This window comes from Lissotriton vulgaris, chromosome 11, assembly GCF_964263255.1.
Source record: "Lissotriton vulgaris chromosome 11, aLisVul1.2, whole genome shotgun sequence".
In the NCBI taxonomy this organism is placed as follows: Eukaryota; Metazoa; Chordata; class Amphibia; order Caudata; family Salamandridae; genus Lissotriton; species Lissotriton vulgaris.
Genome location: NC_141699.1, coordinates 201,492,867 through 201,505,264, shown reverse-complemented (window position 1 = coordinate 201,505,264; position 12,398 = coordinate 201,492,867). Strand labels below are relative to the sequence as shown.

Genomic DNA, 12,398 nt, shown 5'->3' with positions numbered 1-12,398 from the left:
TACACAGTATTTGTGCCACTCCCAAATCCCGTAAACCCATAATGAGCAAAATAACTGTAAAATACATATTTGTAACGCATATTGTGATAAATGTAACCCAATGCTGTCAAAATGTCCACATTTGCCGAGAATGAAAGGCTCTAGTGCAAAGAAAGTTTTGTGTATAAAAGTGGTAAAAATTAGATGAAATGCCCAGTGCAGTTGTGCAACCCATATACTGTTATGTTCATTGTTCCTCATTGGACTACCAGTAAACGGCCCACTTAAGTGTTGGATGGCTGAGTTTGGAGCCCCAAACCCGGGGGGGGGGGGGTATATATATATATCCATCCATCCATCCATCCATCCATCCATCCATCCTACTGGGGCTCGCCAGTAGGTAGTTATAGTTAGGACCCATTTTCCATAGGACATCTGCAACATTCTATTTGGAATAACTTTGGCGCCGGTTGACGAATCTTCGTGAAATTTTCAACACTAGTGGGGCACTCCTGCCCGCCCCTATCCTCAAAGTCTCTGGGTGATTTGTGAAGCGGGGGCCGGGAAAAAAAAAGGATCCCAAAACGTGTTGTCCCCATGCAATTTTCCAAAGGAACCGTTCATCGCGGCTACAGCCCGAACTGCTGAACGGAATTACCCCAAATTTGGCAAAGAGGTAGTCCTTGGTTCAGACTCGTGCCTTCTGCTTAAATGGTGTAAATCCGTTCAGTAGTTCCTGAGAAAATCACAAATAAAAGTACATATATATCTATGGCTGTGGTGGATCCGCGTACCCTAAGCGCACCCTGCTGTGCACAAGCTGTATTCTAATTGGCTGTCAACACTTCGAAACAAGAAGTGTTGGCAGCCATCTTGTGCCTCGGTAGAACGGAGGCACAAGAAACCTATTAAAAAATCGCGCAAAATGCTAAAAGGGTACAGGATAGAAACACCCTGAACCCCTAGGCCGGTTCAGGGGGTCCCACAAGGACCCCAAAGGACCCCATTTTAATTTTTTTTTTTTAAATCAGCAAAATCTGCTCAGGATGCGCGGATCCCGCCGATCAAAAAAAAAACTGAGCGCGGGCTCCCGCGCTTCAATGCCAATTAACCCTGGGGGGGCCAAATCCCGGGGGCATGATGAAAAAAACAATGCCCCAGGGACCGCCACACCCCCGGGGCTTCTTAAAATTTATGGCAGGGCTCTCAGGCCCCCCCCGCCCCAGGGACCACCACCCCACGGGGCTTAAAAAATGAATGGGAGGGGGGCTCAGGACCCCCGTGGCCCCAGAGACCGCCACTGCTGTGGCTTCATTTTTTTTTTAAATACCCTGAGTGGTGGGGGGGGGCTCAAGCCCCCCCCACCCCCCCACACAGGACCACCCCCTCCCCGGGGCACTAAATATTCAAATTGGGGGATCCGTGACGGACCCCCCAGTCCCGGGGACCGCCAACCCCCGGGGCTTTGTAAAATGTGGGAGGGGGCCGCACAGCCCCCCCTCCTGGAGCCTTGTCGAGGCCCTGGGGACCACCACCCCCCAAGGCCGGCTCCTGCAGTGTCCCGAGGTGCCAACCCCCCGGGACACTGCCGTATGCAATGACAGGCGGGAGCCTCACGGCTCCCACCCTGTCATTGCAAATTGCTTTGCTATTTGGAAGAGAGAGCAGGAAAACGGCTCACTTCCAAATAGCAAAGCAGATTGCTTTTCCACAGGGGAAGCAGCATGTTAGCTGCTCCCCATGTTGAAAGCAATGCCGGCTCCCGCAGGACGGGGGAGCCATCTGGGACCGTGGGGGGATTGGTGACCCCCCCACGGCCCACAACAGAGAGGGCCTGCCCCAGTGGATGGGGTCCCCGGGGCTATTAGTGGCCCGGGAAGGGGGCCAAGCTGCCCCCTCCTCAAATTGACAAAACAAAGGCCTGCCCCGGGGGATGGGGTCCCAGGGGCCATAAGTGGCCACAGGAGGGGGCAAGGCAGCCCCCCCCGACCAAAAAATTACATTAAAAAAAAAAGGGCCATGCCCTGGGGGATGGGGTCCCCGGGGCAGATTATGGCCTCGGGAGGAGGGCCACACAGCCCCCTTCCAGATTTCTTTTTTTTTTATAATAATTTTATTAAGAAAAGAACTTATACACAAGGCAATAAGACAATACAGTCGGACATGTGTTCAAGGAGGAAGGACACTGTAGTACAATACAATACAAACATCATTGATGCAAGGGAGGGTGTCAGTGAGGAAACAAGATCAGTGTTCATAAAAGCTACACAAGACTTGGAATGCCAGGTCAGGGGGAAAGGGGAACCTCTGGGGTCTTCACGAATGGAGGCGTGCATATATTTCCACGGTAGGAGTTCCATTGGCTCCAAATTTTATTCCATTTCCTGGGTCTACCCCGTGCCACATACACCATCTTCTCCCTGAACATACACCAGTCTTTGTTCTCCTTCCATGCCAAGACCGTGGGCGGCCGCTGGGAACCCCACCGCTACGTGATGTCTCTCTTAGCAATCATATTACCAAGGGTCGACCACAAATTATATGGAGGAAGGTTCCAACCAGTCCACAACCACGCTTACATAACCCATCCGCTGAATAACCCATATGAATCAAGCGCGGGCCTGTGACATATATCCGATGTAGGATTTTAAGTTGAACGAGTCGGAGGCGGGCCGGAATGGCGACCTCCTTCAGCGAGGATAGCGCCGACTGCCAGTCCTCGTCATCCAACTCCAAACCGTCGCTGGTACAGACCTCCCTGAGCCGCGCCAACAGATCAGTTCGATTATTAATCAATTTCTTATATATCAAAGAAATAGTGCTGTCGGGCATGTGGCCGTCAAGCACCCGATCTTCTAATGGGGAGGATTCGGGATGTCAATACCCTTAGGAAAAACCGAATTCAAAGCATGGGTAATCTGTGCATAACGGAAGAATTCTCTATCACTCAGCTCATACTCTACCTTCAGTGCCTCGAAGGTCTTGATTTTACCCTTGACCCATAGATCACTCACCCTACTGATACCAATCATATCCCACTTTTCAAATCCTTTTGTTTTCCACAGGCAACCCAGTCTTTCAGATGCATAAAGCGGAGTCGCACGGGTCGGTCGATCCCTCCATCCCGTTGCCGCATTCGCATCATGCCACACTCGTACCGCTATCTTGGTAGGTCCCGACAGTTCCCTTCCCACTGCTTTGGAATAAAGGGCCCTGTTATAGTCTCCAACCGGTAACAAGTACTTATCCATCTCGAATGCAGGGTTGGAGGCTGGTCCATACATTCAATGATTAATTGCTCCCAACTGAGAGGCCCAATAATATTGCTTGATATCCGGAAGTGCTATACCTCCGTCATACCAAGGAAGCGTGAGCTTGGCGAGGGCAATACGCGAGCGTCTATCCCAGATCAATCGTCTCTGCAAACTTTCCACCTCCCGAAAATAACTCACCGGAATAACATCAAACGTATTCTGGAGCGCATATAGAAATCGCGGTAAGGACATAATTTTAAAAAGAGCTGCACGCCCAAGTGGTGAAAGTGGTAGCCTGAGCCAGCCCACAACGTCAGATTTTAACCTCTGAAGAGGAGGGAGCAGATTACGATCATACCGAGCCACGGGATCTAAAGTTATAAAAATCCCCAAGTACTTAAATCCTGACTGCGACACCTGGCTGGGACAACGGCGCGGCAAAGGGGGGGGTATCACCCGAAAGCACATACACACAGGACTTGGTCTAATTGATCACAAGGCCCGAGTTCCTTCCAAACGAGGTGAGCACATCAAACAATACATTCAACGACTTACGAGGGGACGTGATGTACAACAAAATGTCGTCAGCATAGAGCGATATGCGATCTTCGAATTCCGGGGTCCACTGAATACCCTTCATCGAAGGCTCCCATCGCAGCCAGGGGCTACAAGGCATGGGCGAAAAGAAGCGGGGACAACGGACAGCCCTGCCACGTACCTCTCCCAAGAACAAAGGGCTTAGATACTCGACCATTCACTACCACCTGCGCCAATGGCTCCTCATACAAAAGTTTCACCCAACCAATTAAACCAGGACCGAAACCAAATTTTGCAAGAGCGGCCCAGAGGTACGGCCACTCCACCGTATCAAAAGCCATCGTAGCATCCAAGGAAACCAAAATGGCAGGCTCACGCAGCGACGACGTCCTTGCGAGAACACTGTGTATTGCGGTGTGGGATGAAACCGGACTTATCCGGATGAACCAAGTCACGAATTACTTTTATCAAGCGGTTTGCCAGGAACTTAGCTAGAATCTTTGGTTCGGCGTTTAAGAGCGAAATGGGCCTGTAGGACGCACAGCGATCTCGCAGTTTCCCCTCCTTACAAAATCACCACAATAGTAGCAAGACGCTGATCACGAGGAAGGGAGCCGATGTCTTGCGACTCTAAAAACATATCACGGAGATACGGCGCCATTTTGTCAGGACGCAATTTGTAGAGTTCGATGGGCAGACCATTAGGGCCCATAGCTTTGCCCGAGAGCACAGAGCGAATAGCCAGGGCCAACTCGTCAGCTGAAAATACAGCGTCCATTAAGTCCCTATCCGAATCCGACAGGCGAGGCAATGCAATGCCACGTAGCAACAGGTGGGAGTCTTCCTCCGGTCTATCGGAGACTGGGGAATACACATTTCGGAAATGTTCCGCGAAACACACGACAATCTCAGTCGGATCAGTCCATCAAGTTTCTCAATCACAGGAACCACACGACTCGCCCTCTCCTTTCTATCCAGCCAAGCAATCAGTTTCCAAGCCTTGTTACCCACATCATACAGTCTGCCCTGCTGCTCTCTACTCATGAGTTTAGCAGCATCCGTCACCAGGGCCTTATAATCCAGTTGTTTGAGGCTGAGAGCATGAAGCTTGTTACGAGTCACACCCAGTTCCAAATCCCTTTCTAGCTCAGTTAGTTCAGTCTCTAAACGGACCACCTCCTCATTCTTACTTTTCTTGGCACCAGCGATTACCAATAATGCCGGTCCTTGGATGACCGTCTTAAATGCCTCCCACAGTGACACAGAGGAGGACACAGACCCCTTGTTCTCGGCAAAGTACTGATCCAGGGACTTAATCAACTCAGCACGAGTTTTGGGGTTACAAAGATACCAGGGATTGATCGGGGCAACTAGTCCCTCGACACTCACACTAGTGCCAATCTGGAGCCACAGTGGGGAGTGAGCTGATATACCCCGGGCCAGATGTCTGATCTCCCTGACAGAGGAGGCCTGTACCGCCGGCATCAAAACATAGTCAAGTCTGGAGAGACTGCCGTGGGCCCCAGAGTGGAAGGTGTATTGTACCTGTCCCGGATGCATCAACATCCAACAGTCTTCCAAACCCAGTGTCTCCAAAAACCCACTTAACCAAGACTGTGACCTGGTGAGGTCTCTGGGGGGTAGCGATCGACACTACCGGAGACAACTGAATTGAAATCTCCGCCCATCACCAGGATACCATCTGGGAGCCCCAGTACCACACGCCCAAGATCAGCAAAAGTTGAGGTCTGTAGACCAGGCGGAACATATCCAGAAACCAGCGAGACAGTCCTCCCCTCCAACCTCCCTGTGAGAGCAGCGTAGCGCCCCCTGTCATCAAGAATCATTTTGTCTATTTCTAAAGGGAGAGAGTTCTTGACTAGGATGCCCGCGCCCCTAGAACCAGTAGTGAACCCAGAGTGTACAGCAAGACGATATCCTCACCGATTCATGGCGTGACAAGTGTTTCCAATCAAGTGCGTCTTCTGCAACAACACAACATCAGGGGAGAGGCGTCTCAACAGTTGCAACACTACTCCCCGCTTTATCCTATCCCCCAACCCATTGACATTCCAACACAGTATTTTCAACCCACTACTCCCCATCTCGGAAATTAATGCAGAATCCACCCCATAGCGAACACAGTACCCAGATACAAGAATAAAATACGTTGGCTTGATAAAAAGTAAAACATGCCCAAACTCTCCCTTCCACCCCCAAGATGATCCCGTTACAATAACCCCCACCCTGCACCCCTGCGTTAGACTCAAAAACATCCCCAACTTGCAGTGTGCCTGTCACCCTAACATTAAACTAGTCTACAAAAAGAACCCCAGAGGAGGAAAGAGTCCCACTCCCCCCGCCACCCTCGGGTATGCCACCGTAGATCACATAAGTATGAAAGACATCAAACCGAGCTGTATGGTATGTTAATTGTTGGGAAATCAGGAACCACATTGTCATTCTTGCTCCGGCACGCCACCCTCTGCTCCACCCGAGTGCTCCATTCGATCGCTCCGCTTTGGTAATGTATCCAGCCAGTCACTCACGCTCTCGGGACGATCAAAGAAAAATGTCCGGTCCTCATATTTGACACGGAGCCTGGTTGGAAATAGCATCGCGTATTTCAAGTCCATGTCTCTCAACCGTCGCTTCACCCCCAGAAACCCCATCCTCTGTCTCTGAACGAACTGGGTAAAGTCCGGGTAGAAGCTAACCGTTGTGTTTTCAAACTTCACGGGGCCTCCTACCCGCGATGCCTGCAGGATAGCGTCTCTGTCTCTGAAGCTGAAAATTCTGGCGTTAATCAGCCTCAGAGGGGCACCCGGCTTCGGCTTCCCACCAGGTACTCGGTGCGCACGCTCCACGGCCACGAATTTACTTAGGTCTCGGGGACGAGGTAATGTAGGATGAGGTCCTCCACAAGGAGATCTACGGCAGGATTTTCCGATTTTTCAGGGACCCCAATAATACGTACATTATTGCCTCTGGCCCTATTTTCAAATTCCTCAAGTCGACGAGCCATGAGATCTTTGGAGGATCGCAGATTGCCAACCTCCGTCTGTAAGTCGGACACATCGGTCGTAAGGCTGGAGGTCTTTAGATCTAAGGATTTGACCTTCTCATTGGTCTTTGATAAGTCCGCTCTAATCAAATTGACGTCAATGGCCACAGTGTCGAGATTAAGGGCGAGAGCCTCATATTGCTGGCCAATGGAAGACTTAATACCAGCAATGGCGCCCATGACATCCTGTAGAGTCAACTCGATCGACGCAGCCGGGTCCTCCCCTGCCTCCTTTAAAGTCTTATTCGTACCACCGGGGGACCCCTTGTGCTGGGTATATCGATCCATGACATTCGTTTGAATAGTTACCCCCCGGAAAGGCGTCTTGTTGTTCCGCTTTTCGTTGTCAGGTATGCCCGCCATGTTGGGCAATGTGCCCCCGAGGGGCCTGTAAGACCTGGTGAAAATGGCCCTTCGCGGTCAACCCACCGGAATCTTCAAAAGCGGGTGCCAGCAGCTGTAGCTCAGCACACAGACGCTCGCAACCGTTGGCACACAGTGGATTCACAGAGTTCGGGTAGACCTCGAGCAACCAGGTCAGTCTTGGGATAGGATAAGGCCAAAGACCCAAAAGCGAAACCGAAAGTTTACTCCAAGTCAATGAGCAGAGCCCGTCGGGCCGTTGTTGTTCAACTACTGCCTAGGCGTCTCAACGACTCGAGCCCCAGGCGTCGCCATGGGGTGGGCCTCAAAAGTTCAGGTTGTCGTAGTAGCGGTTCCCGAAGTCCGAATCAATTTTTGAAAGCAGCTAGTCTATCAGCTGAGTTTCATGTCCAATAACCCGTCTTCGTAATCAGGATATCGTTCAGGATATATGCGGAAGGCGGCGAGTGTCTCGGGAGCCCTGTGCTCACGCGGCCATCTTGGATGCGAGCGAAGCTCCTCCCCCCCTTCCAGATTTTTACATTATTAAAAAGAAATTGGGGGCAGACCCTGGGGAATGGGGTCCCCAGGGCCAATAAATGAGAAAAATAAGGTGGCTATACAGCCCCCCTTCTTAAAAAACAAGCCTTTGCAATGCAATAGGTCTCGCATTTACGCAATTTAAACTATGGGCATTGTAAATGACAATGCCTTTTATTTATGTTTTAAAAGCAAACAAAAATAAAAGGCATTGTCATTTGCAATGTCAATAGCTCAAAATTGCGTAAATGCGCGGCCTATTGCATTTCAAACGATTGTTGTGTATCCTATGGCCCACATGTGACGTTAGAAACCTTCACAGATCACAACCTAATTCCTCAGTCAGTCAAAGAAATGTTTATTTACCCAAGTCCTGAAAGTTCGATAGAAGTGAGTCTTGCAAACCAGTGACTGAAGCGGTTGGGTAATCCTTCAAGATGGCCTTGGTGACGAAGACCAACACTATAATTTTATTAGCAACGCTTGAATTCTGACTGCCACAGCGAGAAGATGCAGCCTTGGATCCCGGTGTTCACTGGGGACCCGAGGGACAAGGTCAGCACCTTCCAAAGCTGGACACAGACATAATGTCTTCACTGAAACCATCTTTACAGATTTCACAACGAAAACGCCTTTGTAAACTGAAGGATAAGGTGGGGAATTGGAGTAGAGAGTTGTGGAATGTTTTATTAGAATAATTAGGTTGCTTAAATATTTAGAACGCCTCGCAGATAATGGGAAATTGAATAGCACCCTATAAACTACGCGAGGAGCAGACAGTAAAATCTGACAGTAGAAAGGCAGCTAAGCACTCAAGGCCGCGATAAAACAGGTTAGGGATGTCGAGGGAAGGAACTTCGGATTGCTCTGGAGGGGGGGGGCGTCAATCCTCTGGATGGAGGGGGCCCCATCACTACTCTGGTATCCTGTCACTCTACATTCGCACTTATGTTTACAGTCAGTGGGTCCCAACTGTGCTGGGGAAGCGCCTGGTCTCCAAAGGTAGGGTCCTGTTACTCCTGGAAAGGGGTAGTTTTCCTTCTGAGGGGGTCCCATCTTTCCTTCACACCCCTTCCCCGGTTACTTTGTTGGACGGTGAGCTTCGGTGAGGGGTCTAGGCAGTCCTGAGAGGGCATCCTGTGATGTCTGGGAAGGGGGTCTAGGCCCTCATGGGTAGGGATTTGGTTACTCCTTGGAATGGTACATGTCACGTCAGGGAAGGGGCCTTGTTCTTTCAGGGGGTCCCATCTTTCCTACCACCCCTGTCATTTTGTCGGACGTTGTGTAAGCCTTGGGAAGGAAGGGGGTAAGGTCCCTCCTATGAAGGAGTATTTTTCCTTCAGTGGGAGGCGGGGGGGGGAAGAGTCCAGTCTTTCCTCCACACCCCTTCACCTGTCACTTTGCCGGAGGTCCTGTCACACCTGGGAAGGGGATCCTGTCACTCCAGTGAGGGAGTCCTGTCACGCCTGCAAAGGAAGGGGTCCTGTCACGCCTGGGAAGGAAGGGGTCCTGTCACGCCTGGGAAGGAAGGGGTCCTGTCACGCCTGAAGAGGAAGGGGTCCTGTCACGCCTGGGGAGGAAGGGGTCCTGTCACTCCAGTGAGAGTCATGTCATGCCTGTGAAGGGGTTGTGTCACGCCTGGGAAGGAAGGGGTTGTGTCGCACCAGTGAGAACCATGTCATGCCTGTGAAGGGGTCCTGTCACTCCAGTGAGAGTCCTGTCACACCTGCGAAGGGAGGAGTCCTGTCACGCCTGTTAAGGGGTCTTATTCCTCAGGGCCAGAGGGGTTCTATCTTTTCTTCTTTTTACTTTGCCGGGGGTTCTCTCAGCCCCGGGCTGGGGTCTGGTCACCTCCACCCCTCCCCACCTCAGTGACAGCCCACCGGGCACCCCACCCCTCCCGCCCAGAGCACTCATGGCTGCTTCCAGAGCCTTCTTGGCCGGGGAGCTCATTTCAGTGGTCGCAGCGGCTGCTCCGACTCCAGCGGCTCGCGGGGGCAGGGCGCACTCCTGGGACTTTGGGCTCCCATCTCCCTCCCTTACTGGCAGCGCTGCGCTCACGCGAACTGCAACCACCCTCCGAGCTGCGACAGCGACGAGGGACTGCACGTGCCAGGGCATGGGCGGACTGAGGGCCGCAGCGGCTAGACAGGGAGGCTGCCGCCTGGCGAGATGTGGGCAGAGAGGACGGACTGAGGACAGCGGTGGCTAGATAGGGAGCTCATCTTGAGCCCAGTTGGAAGTCAGGCAGGCCCGCCCGGGACGTGGGCGGGTCCTTGAACCAAGCCGGAAGAGGCCGGCGTGAGCTGTGACGCAGGGCTCCCATGCTAGAGGGAGAGCCCCATGGTGGCAGCCGCCGGATGGAGGAGAGCGCTGGGTCCCAGGAGGGGGCCCGGGGCACAGAAAAACAACTTTAAGGTACATTTAAGGGCGCGTTGACAGGCCGGGGAGCCGACGGCGGAGAGGGGAGGGAAAGTGAAAGTAACTGCATGAGGCTTGCAAGGGAGACAGGAGATGAACAGCGCGTGACTGTACATGGTGAACGCGCACGTTCACATTTCCAGTCCGGCCAGCCTGCAGACTGCGCTTGCCCATCTCCTGTCTCCCTTGCAAGCCCTTGAAAGCATAGTCGACGACAATAGGTCTAGCTGGCGACAGCGATTCGTGCTGCATCGCCAGATGCGAGACCTAAAAAAAAAAAAAAAGGGGTTGCGCCGGGGGCCACGCCCCCTCTTTGCACCACTCTGCAAACGCGCCCCGCGCGTTTGCAGATGGGGAACGAATTCCCCTTGAATCATGGGGGCCAACTAGCCCACCAGGAACCTCCAGTATGCGCCAGGGGGCTGCGTTGCAGAGAGGTGTTCTGAGGCCATGCCCCTTTTTACACCTCTCTGCCACGCAGCTCCTTGGCGCTTACTGGAGGTAACTGGTGGGCTAGTTGGCCCCCAGGGGACCTCAGGATTTAAGGGGACTTAATCCCCCAACTTAAAATGTGCCATTACGAGTGAAGTGTCAAGCTAACTATAACACCCCTAAAACCTATGTTTTTTTCAGTGATTATATATATATATATATATACACACACACACACACACACACACACACACACATATGAACACATACATACACACACACTAAGGGTGGAGCCATTATGAGACTTCTCGATCTAACCTACACAGTCGACTCAAAATATTTCTGAAGGAACTTGCAGGAAGGATCCAGGGTTGCAGAATACATAAAAATGGGAACCATTACCTGGCCCTGCATAGGGATCTGGCTTCAACTGTGATGGCATCAGCACATCACAACAAGCAGTGGTTGACTGTAAATCAAGAAAAAAAAAAGGACAACAAGGATGAAGAGCAGAATTTCAGCATTGTAATGATAGTGGTACATTCGAGACAAGAAGCGTAGAAGCAAACAGCTAGACAAATAGGAGAAATAGTACCCTTCGCTATGTCTTGGGAAGTTGAGGGACACATCAGCTAGACAGAGTTACAGAGGGCATACCCCTATGGTACTGGGGTAAGTATTTTCTCGGTTCGCCATGAGAGAGAAATGGGACACCTCTGTCAGGCGTAGGGGCGAGTGGGACACAACAGCATGAAGAGCTGTACATGATGAAGAGCTGAACACATTTGCTGCACATCAGGAGACAGCACTTTCTGTAAAGTCATCGGAGAGAAGGGATGAGTGCTTTCACTTATTAACTCTAGAATTCACATAGGTTGACTTCCGTGAAGCAAGCAAAACCAAATTAGTGATGCACGGAGCAAAAAAATGGATACTGATGCAGCAAATTGACACACATAATGCATGAAATAATTTATGATACAGCATAGAGCGCAGGTCAATTTAGCGGTTCACATTCAGCCTATCTGCATTCCAATTTCAGACACCCTTCCAGTTACCTGTGAGTTATTGGAGTAGACATATGTTGCCAATGGTCGGTCTTTCCTGTTTATGAATTCTATTGCTCCATCAAGATTGTCAACTCTTAACACTGGCAGGATTGGCCCAAGAATATCCTGTTGCATGATTGGGTCACTTTCCCGCACATCCAGAAGCACTGTGGGAGCTGTAAGAAGAAATCAGAGACCTCTGCATTGGAAAGTATTAACTGTATGCAGCTACATCCTACATGCAAGCAATGCAATATCCTGATATTTTCCTTTTTCATGGCACTTTTCATAACAATACCACTGACAGCAGACCGAGTTCTGTGATATATGCTCAAGAGTCTATCTAGACTGGGGAACTGATAGGTGTCGGGATGGGGTCAGGACGGAGGAAAGGCATTGTGTTGGCAGCTGTGGAAAGGCTTGTGTGGCTCCTGTTTGGATCCTCTGGAGCAGCCTTGAGTAATTTACTTCAAGACGGATATGGATGACTGGAGCAATGGTCTGGCACAGTGTCATCCATAGATTTTAAAGATCCTACAGTGCTCACAGGTGCAACATTCTGTAATACCGAGGACCTCAGGAACACAGCAGTTGTTGGTTATTAGTCGATAGTGTGTGTTCACATGTGGTCTATGGACTGATCTTTTAACCCCTTCCATGCGGATGACGGCCCCCAGTCATCATGCATCATGGTGCTCGTGTGCTGATAATGGCTGGGGGCCGTCATGAACCCGCCACCTCATTAAAAGTGCTGCACAG

The 12,398-nt window shown here is 51.2% G+C and overlaps 1 protein-coding gene across 3 annotated transcripts in view; it reads right to left on the bottom strand.

Annotated features, from left to right (window-relative positions):
* LOC147679525 (aldehyde dehydrogenase family 3 member B1-like) overlaps positions 1-12,398 on the bottom strand; it is a 254,884-nt gene that overhangs the window by 90,063 nt on the left and 152,423 nt on the right. For all 3 annotated transcript variants that reach the window (XM_086943110.1, XM_086943109.1, XM_086943111.1), the window contains exon 8: positions 11,649-11,815. In XM_086943110.1, coding sequence (XP_086799236.1) covers positions 11,649-11,815 — 167 coding nt within the window. The remainder of the gene's footprint in view (positions 1-11,648; positions 11,816-12,398) is intronic.